At 49.2% G+C, this 21836-nt stretch overlaps 2 protein-coding genes across 5 annotated transcripts in view; one reads left to right on the top strand and one right to left on the bottom strand.

Moving 5' to 3' along the window:
• Nucleotides 1-14551, bottom strand: part of HIPK2 (homeodomain interacting protein kinase 2) — a 140538-nt gene extending 125987 nt beyond the window's left edge. The window contains exons 1-2 of one of the 3 annotated variants that reach the window (XM_032687686.1): nucleotides 14334-14550; nucleotides 7867-7944 (exon numbers count right to left, since the gene is read on the bottom strand). Coding sequence is in view for 2 of the 3 variants with exons in the window: in XM_032687687.1 (XP_032543578.1) it covers nucleotides 14334-14352 (19 nt within the window). In the remaining variant the exon portion in view is untranslated. Of the gene's footprint in view, nucleotides 1-7866; nucleotides 7945-14333 lie in introns of all 3 variants that reach the window. The other 2 variants (XM_032687687.1, XM_032687685.1) reach the window with 2 other exon arrangements.
• A 1607-nt stretch (nucleotides 14552-16158) lies between these two features.
• The window catches only part of TBXAS1 (thromboxane A synthase 1), a 263546-nt gene continuing 257868 nt past the window's right edge, over nucleotides 16159-21836 (top strand). The window contains exons 1-2 of one of the 2 annotated variants that reach the window (XM_032689005.1): nucleotides 16159-16931; nucleotides 17015-17232. The gene's annotated coding sequence lies outside the window, so the exon portion shown is untranslated. The remainder of the gene's footprint in view (nucleotides 16932-17014; nucleotides 17233-21836) is intronic. The other variant, XM_032689004.1, reaches the window with a different exon arrangement.

Raw genomic sequence — 21836 nt, 5'->3', positions numbered from 1 at the left:
TGTTTTACCTATGCAACCATGCCTGTGGTCTTCCTCTCCCACATGCCTGCCGGCCCCCCACAGCTCATCCTGAGCCCTAGGGTGACCACAGAGTCCCCACACTTGCTGGCCCATGGGTTAGGACGTCTGACATGAAGTTTTCAGTTCCCACATGAAGTCAGTATGCTCCTGATGCTCGTGCTACATCCTCAGTCATGAACACCTCAGGAGGGCTGGTCACCTTCAACCAAGCACAACTGAACGTGACAGGGTTGGGCTAGACAGGGGGCGACAGAGCAGAAGAGGCTGCCAGGAACAGAAGAAAGAACTCCAAATACCCAAGGAGTATTCCCTTCACAAGCCCTGCAACAACAAGAAGAGACAAGTACCAGAGTACCAACAACAATGAAACAAAAAAACCAGGACCTGCAACTTGCTCCAGTGATGCCAAGTAACAACTGTGGCTAGCAAACATGTTTCCTAGCTCACCATCCCTGTTACCAAAAGCATCTGCATTATTGTAACGGGTAGCAAAAGCATCAGGCATCCTCACCTGAAATTATGCCCTCTCCTGCCATTCACTCACATCCCATCTTCTTTTTCCCTCCCACTTTATTTTCTGCAGGCAGTGGCTTTTTGGCAGGAGTCTCAGTGTCTGTTTGCGACAGGGCATGGCAAGGGAAAGCAGACATCTCCTTGTAAAGTACCCTCTTCCTGAAACCCCTTCAACCCTTCCTGGCTGAAAGGAAATGCAAGGATTGATAATGACTCAAGTGCTCCTCTGGGAAACAGCAATGATTTTGGAGGAACATGAAATAACGTTTAAGCCAAGCCCAGTCCTAAACTCCACACTCTGCAGCTTGAGTTTGCAGTTGAGCAAGAACAAAACCAGGGTTCAGGTGCTGACCAGCAGGGATACTGGAAAAGACACAGCTACTTTACTGAGGTGGTCTCACCTGCATTAGATACGTTGTGAGTGATATGGTAAACACATCTAAAGGGATACAGATTCCCCAGGGGATACTGTATTTGCATACAGAGCCCAACTATACTACATGACTAAGACAAGATTGAAATAACAGAGGATACAGAGGACAGACCTGAGACACATTAGCAGAGCTGAAGAGATATCCAAGAACTGGTCCAGTTGGGCCACCAAAACTTGGCACTGGGAGAAGATGCATGAAAGATGCCTGTCATGCAGCTGTTCTGGATCAGGATGGTGATGAGCTAGTGGATGCACATTACAGATCACCCTCTGTCAAAATGCCTTGGATGATATTTTTCTCAAGCTTGGACTTCTAGTAACCCTTTTGTTCAGTCTGAAAAGTCACACTGCTTCAAAAATCTCTTCCTGCCTTTTACAGGCAGAGTGGCAGTGTCCCTTCCTGAACACACAGTGATTTACAGTCTTCCACACTCACACTGGCAACACAACCTCTTACGCAGAGACTGCAGACAGCACTCCTGCCAACACATACACTGTCACAGCATTGCTCCACATAAACACCCTGCATTCACCTTGTTTATATTTCCTCCTGTACAGGCTAAGACAGCTCACAAACACACATAAAGCCTAATTTATATTTATAATAAATCTCCCTTCTTCGTTCCCCACGGTGGAAAAGAGCCCAGGTACAAATGAAATTTGTTGAGAGAACGGTGTAATAGTTCTACGGAGAATCAGGCCCATGCTGTCTTTCCATAGATAGAGGATGAAGCCACATACAAACATATGTGCACCCTCCTACACATGCCTGCAAACATGGAAAGAGTCCCACATATACACACATACACTCTTCCACCTGTATTCTCACACACACTGCTCAATAACAGCACCTGCAGTCCCTTCTGACTCGCACGTGCTTTCAGGCAGCACAGGCTTTTGGAAGGTGCACTTTTGTTACCCAGGTGCTCACAGCCACAGATAAGTGATAAGAAAATGACACTTCAAGAGAAATATTGTCACCATCAATGGGGTATGCTTGTGTCTGGGTCTCACACATCCTTGTCAGGTGGTGCAGCTATTTTAAAATGGGGTTTGCAACCTGTTTCTTATCTCCACCTGCTAAATACACAAATATTCTGATGTTGAAAGAATGCAGAGGGGGAGTTAGGTGGGAAGGTACGTTTCTGGTGGTGCCAGTGATAGTGCTAGAAGAGATGAAGGAATTTATAATTGTACTCATCATTAAATGTGATCCCCACTTCCTTTGCAGGCACATGCCTTGAGGGAGTTACGAGGTCCTGTGTTTCTCCATGCTGTCCACAAACTGCCCGTAGCCAAAAGTTGTCCTTTTGTTTCAATTTGGCTTCAGCATAAAGGCTGAGATCTCTCTTCCAACTGCAAAAGACCTTGTTCCAGCTTCCCTAGCCTCATCACCCTGAGGCCTGATCATGGAAGCATTTCCCTGCAGGACAATGCCATCAGCCCGCTCTGAAACTGGGGCTAGCGTCCCATTCAGGTGCTGTGCAGGGGAAGCACAACCAACCAGCCCTCTGTGGTCCCTACTGGCTCCCAATAAGCTTCTATGAAGATGACCTAGCTATTCATTCCTGTCAAGGTGTTGTGTGCTCACACGTATTTTGTACAAGCCCACCAGCAGTCTGCAGACACCAGAAAGCTCCTGTGCACTGCTGTGTTGGGAGCTGGAGGATGGGCATCACCTAATCCCAGCGCTGCTCCGCTGCTGACCCAGGGCTCATCATGCAGCACGGCGCTGAATTCCCGTAATGGAAAGAGCCCCATTACATACTCCCCTAGCCAATTGTATATTACTGCTGTGCTCAGATCCCTCCTCTGCATTCCCCCCGGGGCACTACAGTGCCTCAGCATGGGATCAAAACTGTTTGTCAACGTTAAGGTGCTCAAGTGCATCACCAGAGATTTCCATGTTAGAGACGACCCTACTCCGGGTATTTTAAAGACTAGTTATTTAACTCCCTAGAAATTCTGTCACAAGAGGAAGATTAAACGTTCCACACACACTATTGGATATCCACTATGAGGATATCCAATAGGGTTTTCTCAGAATTTTTTTTCCAGTTTCTGAAGACAAACATCTAAATAGGAAAGTAGTAATGATGGCCAGAAATTACCACCGTTTGGAGGCAAAACAGAGACTTGCTGAAAATCCTCACCAAACCATTTGGAATTTGCCAACACTAAGTGCTGCCTAGGAGAAAATAAAACCCCATGCATTTTAACTGGACATTCTTCACCTTCAGCCTATTACTTTAAGCAAACAGATAGCCTTCCTACCAATGTAAGTATGGAGCAATATGGACACTTGCCCTTCTGCAATCCTGCTGCTGTCAGCTCCTGTCAGAGGGACAGCCTGAAGCCATGGAAGAACCATGCAGATGGTCGCAAACCAGGCCCCTGGCCCACTACTGACACAGCTCATCCAGAAACACCACTGTGAAAAGCTAACACTGGGATGAGGCTCAGACCGCCTCCTCCATGACCCTCTCTAGGCAGGCTGGAGCAGTCTAGAGATGACAGTCCCTCCAATATCCATCCTTCTTCTGGGTACTTCTCCCTCTTCTCCACATACCACCACCTCTGGCTGATTTGAGCACTTGTTGCAACCTTTCTCAAATACAGGTTGCGCGTTCTCTGAGGCAATGCCATGCCACATTTGTCCATCTTCTGAAAAATCTGCAGCACAGAGATCCTTGACTTGGGATACCAGCTGCTAGGGGCTATAAATAATCTGTAATTAAAATAAAAGTGAAGCTGTACCACAGGATTGTTGTGCCTCCAAGTTTTCTCCAGACTACTCTCAGGAGACATAGAAGAGCTACCAGAGATAAAAAACCAAATCTCAGCCTAGCAGGTTTACACAGAGACCCACAAAAATACGTGTCTGTATTGTTCTGACCTCCAGATCTTTTTTTTCCTTCACATTTTCTTAACCTTTAAAAGGCACATAAGATAAACAGAGGAGAAGCTAGGCAGACAACATCCTCGGAAGAGATGTAGGAATATAATCAAGCCCTCAGACACACACACACAAACACCATAATTTATCTCTTCCTCCTCCTGTTTGATATTATCCTCTGTTCTAGTATCATAATCTGTTGCTATGGGAACAGCTATGATGTCACTACAAGAGGTTTATGGATGCCTTGAACAGGAAGGAAAGGTACATGATGATGGGAGAGAAAAAAAACCGCACCTACAAACAGCTGCTAAGCAGGAGACGTTCCAGGAACAGCAAGTGTTAAGAGGGAAAAGATAAATACATCAACAGTGCTGGAGTCCTTGCAGACAAAAGCAGAATATAAACCCTGTTTTAAAAATAAAGAATGCTTACAAATTTTGCCTACAAGTAAAAATATTTTGGGAAAGCTAAAGGACCTTCCTGAAAAAAACAAACTTTCTTTGAAACATTCTGCAAGTTTTCTGAGACTGGATGTTCTCTGAGTCTTGCTGCTAGAGTCCAAGTCTCCATCAAACCACTTCATCATCTGCTGTAACATTCCCTGCAGAAGTGTAACACCCCACCAATGCAGCTATTAGGCAGGGAGCTTGCTGGCTATCCACCATCTTGTATGCCTTTATGATCTGTAACTAGGAAGAAACCTCATGTCTTCAAGTAAAAATAAATAGAACCATAGAATCATTTAGGTTGAAAATGACCTCTAAGATCAATGAGTCCAACCATTAACCAAACACTGCCAAGAGCACAACTAACCATGCCCCTAAGCATGACGTCTTTTAAACATGTCCATGGTGACTCCACCACTTCTCTAGGCACCCTGTTTCAGTGCTTGACAATACCTTCCACTAGGAAATTTTTCATAATATCCAATCTACACCTTTCCTGATGCACCTGAGGCCATTTCCTTTTGTCCTATTGCTTATTACCTGTGAAAAGAGGCCAACCTCGACCTCACTACAACCTCCTTTCAGGTAGTTGTAGAGAGTGATGAGGTCTCCTCTGAGCCTCCTATTCTCCAAGCTAAACAACCTCAGCTCCCTCAGCTGCTCTTCATAAGACCTGTGCATTACATCCTTCAGCAGCTCCATCGCCCTTCTTTGGACACGCACTGGCATCTCTGTCTTTCTTGTAGTGCTCTTATGCCTTTAAGATTTGTTTCTTGGAGAATGTCCACCATTCCTGGACTCTTTTGCCCCTCAGGACCGTGTCCCAATGGACTCTGTCGACCAGCCTTCTAAACAGGCCAGTGTCTACCCTATGGAAGTCCAAGGCAGCCATTCTGCTGAGCCCCCTCCTTACTCCTCCGAAAACTGAAAACCAATCACTGTACCCAAAACAGCCTCCGACCACCACATCACCCACAAGTCCTTCTCTGTTCACATAAAACACGTCCAGCAGGGCGCCTTCCTTTGCTGGCTCACTCACCAGCTGTGTCAGGAAGTTATCTTCCACACATTCCAGGAACCTCCTAGACTGTTTCCTCTCTGCTGTTTCCTCTCTGCGCAGAGACACACTGAATCTACTGGATCACATCCAGTAGCAAATAAACACCCTGACCCCAAACTACAAGAAAAAAGGAGCTTTTCTTGCTCTCTTCACCCAAGAGAAAAACCAAAATCTTACAGACTCACTGCCAAACATACTGACATACCCAACCTGCTACTAGAGAGAATAGTATGTTGAGCCTCATGCTTGAAACACGCCCAGCCTTTGGGCCATGCACATCCGTGTGCAGGATGATGCACATGTGGTTCTCACCCATAAGCACAGGTGTTGATGACTGTGCCTCCATGCTCGTACCTGTTTTGGTCACCTGGACTGATGGTGAGAGTAGAGCAGACGTGACAATGGGGAGGATGGGGCAGTCACACATGCCTTTAAAGGGATCATGTGCAGGCTAAGGGAAAATTCAGTATGCACCTCCTGATGGGGAGGAGGAGGGAGGATGGCAGATCAAATTCATCCTGCACAGACACCACCGTCATGGGAAGGGCAACGGCAGTGAGGGAGGAAACCACAAGGATCTCAGATCAATGGAAAGTGCTGGTGTTTCAGATAACCTCTGTCCCATCAGAATTTCTTGAGTGTGGTGAGCAGGATCAGAGATCTTAAGGGAATGCCACAGCATCAGTTTTGCCTCTAGTCTCAGCTCCAGATGGGGGGAATCCCCAGGTAGACACTCTGTTTTGCCTGTATTAAGATATAGGTGGCATTTCCTGTCCTTGCTCACTTTCCTGTCCAAAGACGTTAGAAACAACTGCAGAGAAAAAACCTGGGAGAGACTGAAATCAGTAAGGGCAGTTGCAAAAACAGTCCAAGATGGGATCTTCAGCATTTCACTCAATTTTCTGTTCTTGCCAGATTTGTCTGTGACAGCCCCAGCCCCCGTACTTCTCAGGGATCACTTCTCTCTCCCGTTACAGTCACTTACTCTCACCTTTCTTTCCCACCTCTCTCTCTCATCCTCTTCTCTCTTGTTCCTAACCTACTGCCTTACTCCACCTCAATCTTCAGCCCACCCTTCCCTTCCCTGAAGGAACCCCTGTCAGAAATGTTCAGGAAAACCCACACATTGTGATTTCCTCTCCCCAAAGATCCCAGTCAATTCCTACGATCCATGCTCCGGTGTCTTCACTGCAGGAAATGCAAACCCTTTGGGGTGGGAACTATCTACCCCTTCATGTCAATACCATGCCTTGTGCAGTAAGGTCCTGTTTTTGTTTGGCACTGGCACCACTACAGCAAATACAACTGTTATTAGGAATACTTCAAAAGCACCAGAGTAAAAGAATAGGAGGTGTAAAACAATGCAAAGTGTTTTGTGTGTTTTCCAGTTTCTTTTATATTTGTGGGCAAGGTTCTGTTTCTAATTTTTATGAAACAATCTCTTCTGTGTTTTCTATTTGAGACAAGAGTGGAAAACAAAGCTGATCTCGGTGAAGAAACAGAGATTGTGCTTTTTAAATTGGCAGGTGACAGCAAGCAGGATTGCAAAATAAGAATTCAAACAATCCTGACAAATTGAAGGGTACAGGATGAAACTCAAATGGGGCAGATACAAAAATCATACACTTAGGTAGGAAAGCCTAGCTCCACACACACAGAATAGAAAACAGCTCATGAGGCATCAGACCTCTTGGACAGGATCTTGTAGCCACGGCACATCACAAGCTGCACACAGATGAACAATGTCACGGTGCAAAAGTTAAACCAAACAGGAGCACTGCCTGTAGGAGATGGAAGGAATGCTTCTGCTCTACTTGGTCAGCACAGGATCCAACACACAGCACTGTGCTCTAGCAATGCCATTGAAAGGAGAGGTGGACTAGCTGAAGGGAGCACAGAGAAATGGGAGGATGGTCAGAGCTAAGGGAACAGGACACAGGAGAAAGAGCTGAAGAATGTGTTTGAGATATGATTCAGCCGAAGGAACACAAAGCCAAGGACAGACATGACAAAGACAAAGGAATAGTTTTCCCACACCCACTGTTAAAAGGACAAGGAATCAGAGCAAGCAAAGCAGAGCAGTTAATGAGGAGGTAAAATCTTTTCAGTGACAAAGTAAAGGGCAGTGATGACAGCCCGGGCAGGATGTGCACCCCATACATGGGAAATATGCTGGACAAGCCTGTTAGGGAACACGCTGGATGGGCATTTGAAACACTTTTTGAAATCTTTCCTATGCCCACTTCCTAAAATTTCAATGATATTGGTGAGAGGTAAGTTTCTCTGGCATTTCAGCATAACCCACAGACCAAGATAAACCTGTCAGTCTTTAGAACAGAAAGAGATGTCAGCCTGCAGGGTACTGCTGTGTAACACCATTGTTCCAGTTCTTGCTAATACCTTTAAGGATTAAAAGTCATAATGAACGGGGAAGACAGCTGCCTTCAGAGTTTCCCAAGTATCTCTGGTAAATACCACTGCCTTGAGGACTGACCTTTCCCACTTTTCAGGGTAGGAGCTGTCTGTGACTGCTCTTACTTCATCCTTCCAGAGACAGATGTCAGCACAGGCCCTGGAAGGTGAGCAGGACAGAGAACATGTAAATAGAGTGAGCTTCAGCTTCTCCAACCAAACGCCCCATTGAGGGGTAATGCTGAAGAAAACTAAGGGAGCAAACTATGCCATCCTTCACCCAGCATAAAACTCCCTCCCTCCAGAACACAGACAGGCTAATGCTGGCCATGGGGAGATGGTGCTCCTCCTTGTGTAGCTCCGCAGGTTTCAGTGACTGTGGCTGTTGCTGACCTATATCAGAATCGAGCCCAGGAGCAGCTCAAGGGGTTCACATCTTGAGATTGCTTGCCTCCCACTGGCTATTCTGTACACATCCTGTAAATAAGCAGAAGACTGTTCCTTGGCATCATTCTGTCAGCAGCTTGATCAGACAGCCACTCTTTATATAGCACCTTGAACATACACAACGTTGTATAAATATGCACTATTACAGCTTATTGTTACTTCCATTCAATAAATAAATCCTAATGTTACAGCTTTTTAATTTTTTTAGTCCTGAATCTGGACTCTGGCAGGTATTTTGAAATATGGCGATGCCTTTGCCAGCCTACGGAGACAGAGGCTGCTCCTTCACTCACGTACGTGGGCAGGTCTTAGAAGAATTGTTTTTACTATCAAAATTATCCAACTCAGAAGGCTACCTGAATTCAGGAGTGGTCCCAAAATACATGCACTTGTGCTTTCCTGAGGATGGACCTCAGTTGCTGATATGGCCAAGTGAGGGAGGATTCAGGTGTGCTCTGTGCTGTTAATAGGGGGGGAAGCATTAACATGCCTCTACTCTTCTCGCACGACAAACAGAAAAGTTGCTAAATGTCCTATCTGAACTGAAATTATCACCTGGGTTTATTTTTAAAACAAAAGCTGAACTCTGTACTGCAAGGGGGAATAGTTTTAAAAGAGAAGGCCTCCCGTTAAACACCTAGGTCTGTATTAGGGTATGTAAACAGCTGAAGAAACAACCTTTTCTCTAAATCGCATTTAATTCTCACTTCTTGTTATCCACCAGTTATCCTTCTAAAAGCAAGAAAAAGCCCTCTCACATTTAGAGGGCAGAGATTTCCTAGTAAGGGTGAGGAAACAACCTCATTTTTATAAATGGACTGATTAAGCTATAGAGGCCATGAGTCAGAAAGGTACTTCAGCGTGTGGCCAGCTTTAAAGACATAAACAATCCTAATGAAGTCACCAGCACTGAATGGGAACTTAAATTTAGGCACAGACCTTAAAATATCTTCTTAAGGTGGGATCAGAGAGGAAAAGGGTGGAACTTTAAAAAAAAACAAAAACAAAACAGTCTCAGCCTACCTATCCACTACAGACACAGGGATGGGGACACCATAATAGCTGTTAGCCCACCACTGAATGCCTTTGCAAACTCTCCTCACAAAGTCCAAAGGTAGCACTGTCACAGTTGCCTCGATTCCTACAACTGAAAGAACTTGTCTAATCTGCCTCATACTGGTGTCTCAGCCTGGTCCAAGCAGAAGGTGACTACACTTCCTCTTGACCTCGCCATCTGGCAGCACTGCTCTAACACCATCACCTGGGACCCACTTGCTGAGGTCCACAATCAGGACAGCGATTTACCTCCAAGCCCAGGTCACTAATCCTTCCATGATCTGACTTCCCAATTTTCTTCCTGACCAAATATCCACATACTTTTACGTACCATTGCTATAATGTGGTCAAAGCTGAGCCTTATTCATTTAGCCATCCAAGTACGCTATCCACCTACGAATACGCAGTCTAACTTCTCAAGGTTGACCTAAGTTCAAAAGCCTCACAAGCATCAAGGAGGTCTCTGGGCTGTCCCTCATCAGTTGAAGACCTACACTGAACAGTTTGCACAGCCAACTCTTACCCAGTTTGGGTGAAACCGCATCCAGTGGTTTCAAAGCACCATGTGAAACTGGGCAGTAAATAACAATCACTGAGTAAATGGCGAAACTGAGTGATGGGAAAACAAAAATTACCTCATTTTCTAGGCCTGCTGATGTGTCCAGCTGAAGCCACCTGGGTTTTCCCCACCTGTTACAGCCATAAAGAGGAACACAATGCACAAAGTCCAAGGGCCGATGACTGTGGCGAGTAACTGTGTTTGCCTCTTTGTCTGCTCACCCCGGGCCCTGGGCCCAGCAGTGTTCTCTCCCCTTCTGAAAATAAAACAGTATTTTTCACCCATTACATCTCAAACTCACTTAATCGCTAGACACAGCAGCACGATAAGAACAATAATTTTAACTGGAGGGGACTTCCTGTTATCCTAGCTATAGCCATATCCTGAGCAAATAAAAACTTAGGCTTTTGGTCCCAGCATTGACACAGCTTAAGTTCTGATTATTATTTCATAAACAGGAAGTGCCTTTGAGTTATCATCTCCCTGCATGAACTTTGGGGTAAAGACCTTTACTCCGCCTCACTGGGGCCACCTCCCTGATGAGCAAGTTTTGTGCGTAATGAGCAAGTTTTATGTGCCTTAAGAGATCTGAGGATGCATTCAAAACCCAGCAGGGCTGGCCTGTTCCTGGCATTAAATGGGACCTGCTCCACGACTAGTCCAGGGTCAGATTTTCAAGCTTTCCCAGCCCCTCGTGTGACAAGCAGAGCATGCAGGCAGGTCCCTGCCTGTGCTGAGCTCCAGCAGCGGCACCGGTGGTGAGGTGCAATTTACAAATATTACCAGATTAATTCCATAAGCCACCCACATAGACAACTACCGATGCGGCTGCTAAAAATACACCGTGAGTTGCAAAAAAGTTGTCAAGAATAAGTAAGGAGCAAAGCAAAGAGGAACAAAACCAAAACAGAGGTAATCACTGTTTAGAAAATAAAGATTAATGTGTATAAATAACTCTCTTCACCCAATTCTGAAGGATGCCATGTACCAGACACCCAGGGAATCACCAGAGACAACTGGAGGCACCTGCCCTAGGCAAAAATCTACCCACAGCTCAGGCACCGCTGATGTCTAGCAGACCCCCTCTTAAAACTGGGTCTCCCCAGTCCACAGAGGCTGGCTCTATTCTCTGCACAGTAGAAAATGTCACAGATGAGGACACAGGTGATGATTTTGCACAGCAAGGGCAACAATGCCCAGAGGAGGGTCCAGAGAACCAGATTCTCGCCTGCCTCAAGCCATTCTTCTCCTCTGAAGCCAACACAGCCACTCCTGACGAAGCCGCATCTCTGGTGCTCAGTGGGATGGCAGCCACTAGTTTGCCCCATCTCTGGAGCAGAGGCCATGCAGGATTACACCTGATGAGGTCCACTTCGAATCCCAACACATTTCCTTGTACGGCTCACAAACAAAACCAAAAAACAGGTCAAACATTGTTCGGTGGTGTTACTTCTGTTTTGTTCTACTTGTTATGTTTTTTATGTCCTTCATTTTACTGCTCAGCTCTGCAGCACCCAGAAAAAAAGAAAAAAAATTAAAAAAAGATGAGAAAAACCCAGGAGAGGAGAAGTCAACAGCAAAACCTCCAAATTCTTTAAAACCAATGGGAAAATTCTGCTTGCAGTGTGTGTGGGAGAGGATTTCACACCAGATATTCACTTATTTATCATGCCTCGCCTATTAATATCAGGTGAGGCACCATTCTGCTTCCCAGAACTGGTATTTAAGCAAGCTTCTCAGAACAAGCACGGACCACCCTCACCTGCACATCAAGAATGGTGGGTGACTTTGTGCATGTGCTCTATGTTATCACTCACTTAAATTTCTACTGGAACCATTTCATAAGGCCTTAGAAGGTGTCACATTTCCTCCCAGGGTGCCTTTTCTGTCAAAGAGCCTATGTTCTGAAATCGGTATGGCAGGGATACGGTTTCACCTACCCTCGCCTGCCTTGCGGTGGTGGCGGTGGGCGTGCACGTGTGCCACCGAAACTGCTCGGTCAAGGGCAGGAGCAGAGAAGCAACGCAGTGCTGATCCAACCCCTCGACTCCCGTGCTCTCCTCAGTGGCCTGACCGTACCTGATGCTCCAGAGGTGGGCTACAAACCAGTCTGCTTATGCACAAACCGTGAGACTCGCAAGGGAGGATGGCAGTCCTCGCCTCCTTCCAAGGAGGAAATTGCATCCCCTGCGATAAGTTTTTATCTATGCACTGCAATATTGCAGGGAATTCTAAGGACCTCTCATGGCAACTAGGAGGCGAAAAACAATCATTAACCCCTCCTCCACCTCCCTCGAAGCCATTCAGCAGCAATTTAACCCGCAAACATACTGCATTACAATACCGATAAAACAATCTCTGTCAGCCTTTACGCTATCTACCGGCTCCTGCCATTTGGGATATTCACGTATTTCCAGGCTTAAGGCTGCAGAGCCTGGCTGCGGACCCTCCCGTATCGGCTGCGGGGAATTTGTTTTTACGGGTCACTTTCATGGCATTTTTCCCCATCTGCTCCCTTTTCCCAGTCAGGCAGAAGCAGGGGCGCCGCCGAAGTTAGGATGCTCTAAGGCACCGCTAAACTTCCACCGCACGCTCCGGTGCGGCACCGGTGCGGCCTCGGGAGAAAGCCGGCGCCCTACTCGCCCCGGCAGCGGCTCCCTTCTCCTCTGCCTCCCCTCCCCTCCGCTGCCCTGCCCGGCTCCGGGGAGGCGGCCGTGCAGGCGCTCGCCCGCTGCGGTGCGCCGGGAAGCGGGGAGCGTGGCCGGGTTGACCGCAGGCCCCGCGCCTCCCGCCGCCCCCGGCCGCTGCGGACCCGCCGCGGGGCACCGCACTGCCCCGCACCGCCCGCCGGATGCGGCCCGGCGAGCAGCGAACTTCAGAGCGCTCGCCGCATTACCCACCCGGCCGGCGGCGCCCGCCCGGGAGGGGCTGGGCGGGCTCCGCGGCGGCCGGTGCGGTGCCGGGCAGGCCTCGCCGGCCAGGGGCCGCACCGGGGGCGGGGGGGTCAGGCCCGGCCCTGCGGGGCCGCCGGGCGGGGGCTGGGCAGGTACTCGGCGGGGGCCGGGGGACAGCGGTGGCGGGCGGGCTCCCCCCACCCGCGGCGGGGCCCCGCTGCCGGGGGAGGCGCCGGGGGCGGCCCGGGGAGGGGAGACGAGCGCAGGGTAGGGGGGGCTGCCCGGGCCGGGGCCGCTCGGCGGCGCGGCGCGGCCGCCAGAGGGCGCCGCCGACGGGCCGGCCCCGACCGGCACCCCGGGCCCGCCGCGGCCCCTCCGCCGGCACTGGCCCGGCCCCGCCGCGGCCCCCCCGCTCCCCCGCTGGCCCCGCGCTCCGCCGGCCTCGTGCCCGGCAGCGGCGAGCCTGGGCAGGGCCGGCTGCCCTGCCTGCGCTGCCGAAAACGCTCCCCTTTGTCTGGCCGCCTCCGGCGGGGTCCGAACTCCGCGCCGCGGGTGAGCTCGGGGCTGCCCAGAAATAACCCGGTGGGCCGCCGGTAACTTTACACCGCCTGCCGAGCGCCCTCCGAGCGGGCGCCGCAGCCCGAGGCTCGATTTCCTCCTCAGATAAGTTTTACCGGCCTCGCCACGGGGACGAAAGTACTGTGTCCCCGTGCCGCCCCCCCCGCCCGCTCCCCTCCGCGCCCGGCTCTCTGCCGCCACGGACCGAGCGGTCCCGGGCGGGATGGAGCGGCCGCCGGAGGATGTCCCTCCGGTTTATGTAACGCTCCCCGGGCAGCACCGAGCCGGGAGGGGTGACGGGGGAGGATAAATGCGTCGCGATGGGATTTAAATTAAACCCCGATACATCTTTGAATTTTTCTTTTTAAACAGACACCCTGGACTACGCGCCGGTCTAACACAACCCCCATATACATATATACATATGTGTATATATATATAATTTTAATTTTTTTTTAACAAGGAAAAAACTAAGTTGGGGCACTTGGGCTTCTCTCCGCAGCCCGGGCTGGGCTGAAGGAGAAGCCGGGGGAGCTGACAGGCGGCTGCCGGCAGCCCCGTCTCCCGCCGCCGCTGCCCGCGGGGTCCCCGCGCCCCGGAGAAGCGGAGCCCCGGCGTGGGGAACTCCTGGGAAACCGGCGAACGGAGCGGGGTGGCCGGTCCTGGAAATGCGAACTGCGGCGAGGGGCAGGCAGGCAGCAGGCACACACACACACACACACATACGGAGGCGCAGGGCAAGCTCTGTCCACCTCATTGTTCTGCTCGGCACCGGCACGGACTTCACCCACCGCCCCCCGCCGGGGACCGAGCGCCCGGGACCGCGGGGCCGGGCAGAGCCGGAGGGCGACCCGCGCCTCGCCCTGCTCCCGCCGGGCGCCGGGAAGGGCGGGGGTGCCCCGCCGCCTCCCCGCGACATCGCCGGGGCCACGGGGAACCGCGGGCGGGCGGCCGGGGACCCCTTGCTCCCCCCCCCTCCTCCCCCGCCGCCACCGGGCGAGGGGTGCCGGCGGGGCGCGCCGGGTCGGGGCTTACCTTCGTACATGGGGGCCATCGGTGCAAGGACGCCTGTTATTCATGGCAACGCCGCCACGAACGACGCGAGATCGCAGCCCCCCAAACTCAACACACATCTGCCATCTTGAGCGGGTGTCTCTCGGCGGAGGCGAAGCTGCCGCCTGCCTTCTGCATCGCTGCCCACCTCAGCGCGGGGGGAGCCGGGCACATCCAGCCCCGCTGCCGGCCCTCCGACGCGGCCGGGGCGGGCGGGCGAGCGGGCGGGGGGCGGCGGCGCCGGGCCGGGCCGGGCCGGGCCGGGGCCGGGGCGAGGCGAGGCGCGGGGCCGGGCAGGGGCGGCGGGCGGCGGGGCCCCCCCGGCTCGGGACGGCGGCGCTGGGGAGGGAGGGAGGGAGAGAGGGAGGGAGGGAAGGAGAGAGGGAGGGAGGAAAGGAGAGGGAGGGAGGGAAGGAGGGGGGCTGGCGCGGTGCCCCCGCTCTCAGCGCGGCATGGCTGCGTGTGCCGGGGCGCCTGCAAAAGTTGCACTGGGGGTGAGAGAAAGGGAGAGAGAGACGGAGGGAGAGAGAGGGAGACGGAGACCGAGACGGAGAGGAGGAAAAAAAAAAAAAAAGGAGAAAAAAAAAAAGCAGCGAAGGGAGTTTGCAAATAATCAAGCGCCGATGGCACCGATCGCGGCTTCCCAGAAGGAGCGGGAGCGAGCGAGAGAAACCCTCTGCTGAGATTATGTGGGATCTTGTTTAACAACACATTTCAATCAGGAGAAAAAAGGAACAGTCAACAGAAGTTGGTGAAACTCTTCTGTCTTCCCCCCCCCCTCCTCTTTATAGAAAAGAGAGGAAGGGGAAAAAAAATAAAAAGGCAGCTGATTGAAGCTTTGCAACTGACTGGCTGTGGGGATCATATAATTTGAGCTCATGTTTTACAATAGCATGGAAAATTCCTACCTCTCCCCCTCTCCCCAAATAAATCTTCTATTCCCTCAAGGCATTTCACAATCTGGTTCACTGACAAAAGTTCCAATTTATCTTTTTTTTTTTTCGTTTAGCTTACTTGCAGTGTAAATATTTAGCGGATGCATTTAAAATAAACATACGTTGTTGCTTTTAGGATTCAGGTTGTGTTTTTGGTTGTTGGTTGTTTTTTTTTTTAAAAAAGGAACCACATCAAAGAAGTGTTTACTAAGTAAGATTGACAGCCTATTCTCTCCCTCCCCTCCCCCCCCCCCAGCTTTTTTTTTTATTTTGAATGATCCGTCTCTCCGGTTGAGCTCGTGCTGTAGGATCACCAACCCGACCAACATCATTTTTGTCAGTGCATACAGGAAAGCAGTAGGTGAAGCTGCAGGAGCCCCCATTGCCTGACAGGAGCTTTACAAAGGAAGGTCAGTCATCAGGTACCCATTAGGAGGGCAAAGGAAGCTGAGACTCATGCAAAGCCTCTGGCAAAGGTGGAAACAAAACCTCGGGCTGTGATCCTGCATTAACTGCCGTCTGGATCTGTCTGCCTGGAGCTCCTTGCAGATGAGTAGTCTGGGACTGGACCAGTGAAGACATACTCTCTCTGTGCCTGCAGTTACTGCTGGTCTCCAAAAACGCTGCCTCTTGCTCAGACCTCTCCCACCGCAGTATTTGATCGCAGCAGGGCTCAACACCCGGCTACTCCCATTGATGTCTCAAGGAGGAGGCAAGAGGTAACTTTTACTTGTGGATTTCAGTGAGAGCCAAGTGCTCCTGCCAGCCTGGCCCCTCATCTCGGGATACTGCGGGTGCCTACGCTGGCAGATAAAAGCAGGCCAGGGAGCAAAGCGTGGTGACCCAGCCGATGGAGCAGGATGGCCATGCTGCGCTGTGGAGGATGTGATTCCCAGGCTCCCATGGGCCCTCTTGTTAGCAAGGTATTTTCAGTGTTTTGCATGATTTTTCTCCCTCCACTGAAAAATGCCTGAAACTACAGGAGAGCTGTCTCATGGCCCATTAGCATTCTGTTTACTGCATGAAGCTGAGGATACGTGTTAAATGTGTCGAGGAGTGCCATGCAGGACTGGTGGAGGTGATTGAGGGCTCCAAGTAGGCTGGGATGGCACTGGAAGACTATGTACAGCAGAGGGAGCAAAACCTGCTCCTGTCTCATCCCTGCTTCATTTTGAGAGTGATCCCGAGACCAACCACGGTCAAATCTTGGAAAGAAATGGTGCTGTCTCCAGCTGGACCCACTGGGGAAGTCCAGGCCAGAGGTGGAGGGCAAGCGTGCGGATGGACACGGGCACAGTACTTGAACTTGCTTCTCGCCCCTCTTTTATTCAGCCATGGTAACCTTCAGGGTTCAGCTCTAGCCACGAGTAGAAAATCCAATATTTTCTTGAAACGTGTTTCTGGTAATTGTAATTCTGTGCTGCTCTCTTCTTTATGATGGAGAACATGATCTGCTTTCCAAGGCTACTAACGCTTCTGAGCCCAGCCTGCCTCCTTGCCCTTGATCAGAGCAGCAGCCATGGAGCCCTGTCTCAGAGCCGCAGAGAAGTGCCGGAGAAAAGCAGAGAACAAAACCAGAGGAGCAGGCTGCTATAGGAGCCAGCTTCACTTCTTGCCATTGCATTGTGCTGCAGCATAGCTCCAGGTTAGTCACATCATCCGTACTCTCCTTGGCTGCAGAATGGGGGCGGGGGTACCAGCCTCTGCTATGTGAAACTGCACTGATAGGTCTCTTTCCCTCTGTTTCTGAGCTATCCCATAGCCCTTAGGGTCTGCATTAACTCCATGTCCATCAAAGCTGGCATGGCATAGGAACTTAAAACATAAACCAAACTCACTCCTCACCCCTTTTACCAGAAGAAAAGAGGAAGGGGTCGACAGAGGAGTCTGCAGAACTCACTGTGTGTGGCCTGGACATGAAAGTGGCGTCCCTGGCCCTGTGGCTGGTGGGTAGAGCACCAAGAGGGATGCAGGAGCAGCCAAACCTGCGTGTAACATAGGCAAATGCTAAAGCTGTTGCCTTCAAAGCACAGGTTATTCTGCTTCTTTTAGGGGAAAGGTGATGAACTTGATGGACTACTTGGCTGGTCTAGGACGACAATTCCTGATTGCCTCTCAGGTTCAGTATCGCCAAGGACATTACAGATTCTCATCTGCTGATAATGGATCCAAAGATAGGAAAACTAATAGGGAAATTTTCACCAACAAGGACTGTTCTGATCTTACATGTTTTTAAATGTTGTGGCCAAATGAGGCCACAGCATATTCGGTAAACAAAAACCAGCCCCAACAGGTCCTGACCTTGGCCCAGACTGGCTGCGAAAACCTGGTGCGCAGAGGAAGCTGGCGGTTTGTGGGCACGCAGAGGGAGCAAGGATTTGCCCTGCTAGGCACAGCCTTCCTTCCCAGCTCACACAGGGGCCTCTGCCTGAGAGTCTCCTTCAAAGAGGATTTAGGGCATATGATTGGATCCAAGGTGCACAATCCCTTGCTGTGCACAATCCCCATTTCTGTGCACAGATGGGGATGCACTGTGGAGGCAGCCCAACTCTGAGCCTACAACCTTCTTTCCATTCTCTCCAAAACTGAGCATCCATGCAAGGATGTTACACCTTAGGCCCCTGAGCTAGAGACAAAACCGTGGTGTGGACATACCTGTCAGGAGCCAGTCGTTGGCAGCGCAGCTGCAACAGTCCCGGGACAAGGCCGTTCTGCTGGAGAGATCATGATCCACTCTCTGCAGGCCTGAGACTGCAGGAGGTGTCACTAAAATTTTGAATCCTGAGAGACTTTCCCACCTCAACAGACTACTTCTTCTCTTGGGTCTCTTCACTCAGGAGAGGATGGCAAACCAGCACCGGAGAAGCATATATTAATGTCTCATCTTAAGATTTTTCATTTCTCCATTTGCATATTTGGGTCTCCTATAAACACAGCCGCAGTCTGAGTGCAAGTACATGGCACACTCAGCCGTGTCATGGAGTATCATGTACCACCAAGGTCGCAGCATCCCCACCTATGTCCACGATGGCTATGGGGTGGTGATGGCAGATACTAAGCCAGGGAAAGGAGAGGTGGCCTTTTAACAGCACTGGGCGGGCACTCAAGGGGGCTCCATTTCTTCTCCCCATACACAAATCTATGTGGTCTTAGCATGTAACTCACTTCTCCAGAAAGGCACATGGGGTTTGACTGGTGTCTCAGGGGACTACTGGTAACAACCTCAGCCGATACTTAACTGCAGTGGGAGTAGAAGAGGTTACTGTTTTTTGCTGGAAATGTGAGAGTTTGGGCTTCTCTTTCTTTTCTCTTAGAAATTAATACAGATTTTGTAAGTCAAGATATAAGAAGGAAGGCAGGTGAGTTTTAAAACATTCATTCCCATTTTAGGGGGGTTGTGTGAATGGACACAAGGTGCCCTTTGGTCACTCAGAGCCAGAAACACCATGGTGGCATCGCCTCCTCTTCTCTGGTACCTCCACCAAGCCCTGGCTGTGCCAAGAGCATGGCAGGGGCATTTGCAGAGGTGCCTGCTGCTGAGATACAATGTCTTTCTCTTTCTCTCAAAGAAAGCTGAGGGGGTTTGTGGCTCCAGCTTTCTTGGTTAATTGTCCACTGCATTTGTTTCTTTGGAAAGATTGAGCCTAAGAATGTATTAATAAAAGACTGTAAGGTACATTAAGAAAATAATAACAACATAACAAACAAAAAAAACGCAAAGAAAAAACAGGAGAGAAAGGCTGTAATCACACAAGGTGAGCACATCCCATTCAGTGACAATCTTTTATACCTGTTTGCCTTCATGGTGGAGCTGGAAGGCAGCATGTTGTTAGTAAGGATCAGGTCCCAAATATTTTGCGTTAAGCAAAGGAAAATATTTTCTTAAAACACCAGGGGAAGGTTTCCCAGTGAAATACACACAGATGTTTTCTTTTTAAATGTAAATCAGTGAGGGAATGGACAGTTTAATTAAAAGTAAAATTATTAGGTAAGTGCTCAGGGAATCTACTTTATTTGCTGAGTACACTCACATATTTTTACTAGTGAGTCAATTGCAATTTTTAATTTCTTTCCACTTAATAAGACCAGCTCAGAGACTAGCCACTGTGATGTGGAATATTTGGGGGAGGATTTTTCTGTGGATAGCAGGAGTGTCTGTCCTGTGTACAAGTTGTGGATGCCCAGGCAGTTTGCTATGGTATGTCCATTCCCAGCCTTACATCACTGATAATCACAGTATCACAGAATATTCTGAGTTGGAAGTGACCCACAAGGATCATCATTAGCAAACACTCATTATAGGCTGCCTCTGCAGAGATTTTCTCACCTGGAGAAAATCCTGTCCCTTGTGACAGGGATTTTGGGTCCTACCAACTCAAACACTTGTGGTAATGGCTGTCTGGGATGCTAAGGGAAGGGGACTATAATTTTAACTGACTTTACACCCTGTTGCTGCTCTGTTGCTAGACTCTACTCCCTTCAGTATGACCCATCCCTTCACACACAAGTCTTTTTGCAGGCAGGTGTTTTGTGGAAGCCCCTTCCCTCAAGCCCAGGCGTCCCTCTTCAGCGTGGCAAATGATACAGACAGACTCCTGAGCACATCAGAAAACAGTCAGCGAAAATACACTGCATACTTGAGTGGGGTTGAGGACTGATGGCTCAGTCATAGCTGAAGTTCAAAATAAGACCACAAAAACCTCCAACAAAATTATCCCGTGCACCATCGAGTTGGACTCTGTAAGAACTCAGATATTTTTACTCAGTCTGAACATCAGTGGCGTCCGCAGTGCAGTTCGTGTGACGTAAATGCCTCTTTCAGGGGGTAACAAATGGATTTACGATGCAGACATACAGGGGGATAAGACTTAATTCCCACTGTGAAACCAGATGATGCTGATAAAGCCTCAGTGGCTTCAGCAGATGTACCCCGATATAGACGGGAGTGTGGCAATGGACAGATGTTGTGAAACGCTTCAGGTACCACGGATGGCAGAAAGGTGCGATGAAAGCGCACAGCCTGATTAGTGCCCCGGGGAAGGCAGAGATCTGGGTCACCTCAGCCAGGCCTACCACCACACATGATCACATTTCTGAACTTTCTTCTGCATTAGGAGTATCACTGAAATAAATGCCCTAAAAATGATGTGGCCTCTCTGTTTGAGGGGTTAAACACAGTTTCCCATCGTCGAGCTTTTGCAGTTGGCTCAGGTATTGTTGCAGGGTCTTGGATCCTTTTCTTATTATTATTAATAAAAGAAACTTTGAAATATATTAAGAAAAAGTGCTTATCAGATAATGAAATTCTAGCTGTGGTTGTCTTTCAAACAACCAGGGCCATGATTTAATTGGAAGTAATTATAGTCTTTTCTGAAGTATAATTTTTAGGGTATTTTTTCCCCTGACATTTGCAGTGTGGAAATTAAAAATAAAACGATGTCAGAATCACAAGATTTCAGTCTGTCTTCAAACAATAATGTGGGCTAGTGTCAGAGGTTTGTCCTTGGCTGGAAGGAGGAAAAACTCACCGAAAAAAGTCCTTATGGTGAAAATCGCCAGTAGCACCCACTTGTGCATTTTCTGTGCTCAGAAATTCCTGGGAGACTCCTGCTCACTAGAAAGCCTCCTAACTCTGGTGCAGTGGGAAAGGGCACAACAGCACCTAGCTCCTGAGAGCATCACATTTGTGATGCAGGCTTTGTTAATTATTCCACCGGTAAACGCTGTATTAAGAGACACAATTAGAGCAAGGAAAAAAACTTTTCCCATTCTACACAACAAAAATTAAATGTAGTCCTTATTTCCTGCTAAAAACAATCCAGGGTATAACAAAGATATTTCCATGCTTCTTTTCCCCCCAGTACTTTTTCCAATTTTTAAAGAGGAAATTTTTCAAATTATCTCTTTCTAAATTTTGTCCTGTTTTCACTTTGCAATTCCTCAGCTTCCTTTGGTGAAACTACCAGTGAATCCTCTAAACTCCAACTCACACACTCTACCTTACTTGAAATGCTATTTCCAAGGGAAGGACAGTCTCCAGCATCAACTCAACTTTTTTGGTGGCCATTGGCATCATCAGGGCCCTGTGGGCAGGTCCTCAATTCCTATCAGCTTGTGTGGCTCTACTGGTACTGGATGCTACGATGCCCCTGAACACATATGCATCTCTAAATAAAGCCACTCAGAAGGAAAGTTTGGCCCAGACTTTTAAATCACATTCTTCAGACTCCAAATAATTTCTGTATGGATGCAGACATGCACATGAGGAATTATCTTGCACTCTGAACTCTCTGCTTCTGGATCTGAAATTTTGTATATAATGCCCATTTTAAATCTGTTCCTGAACACCAGTCAAAGGGACAAGAGGAAACTATTTCAGATTAAAAGGGCAACACGTATGAAAAGAAAAAGCTACATATGAGGCAGGTTGTGATTCTACAGCACTGTATAAAGTGCTGTAGAGGAATGTATGAGGGATGGAGAACTGAGGTTCTGCAAAATGTGTTGACTTTTTGAAGAGGCATCAACTATCATTATAGACTCTATGGAG

The sequence above is a fragment of the Chiroxiphia lanceolata genome, chromosome 5 (assembly GCF_009829145.1).
Source record: "Chiroxiphia lanceolata isolate bChiLan1 chromosome 5, bChiLan1.pri, whole genome shotgun sequence".
Taxonomy (NCBI): domain Eukaryota; kingdom Metazoa; phylum Chordata; class Aves; order Passeriformes; family Pipridae; genus Chiroxiphia; species Chiroxiphia lanceolata.
The sequence above is the reverse complement of the archived record's forward strand: the minus strand, read 5'-3'. Positions and strand labels throughout refer to the sequence as shown.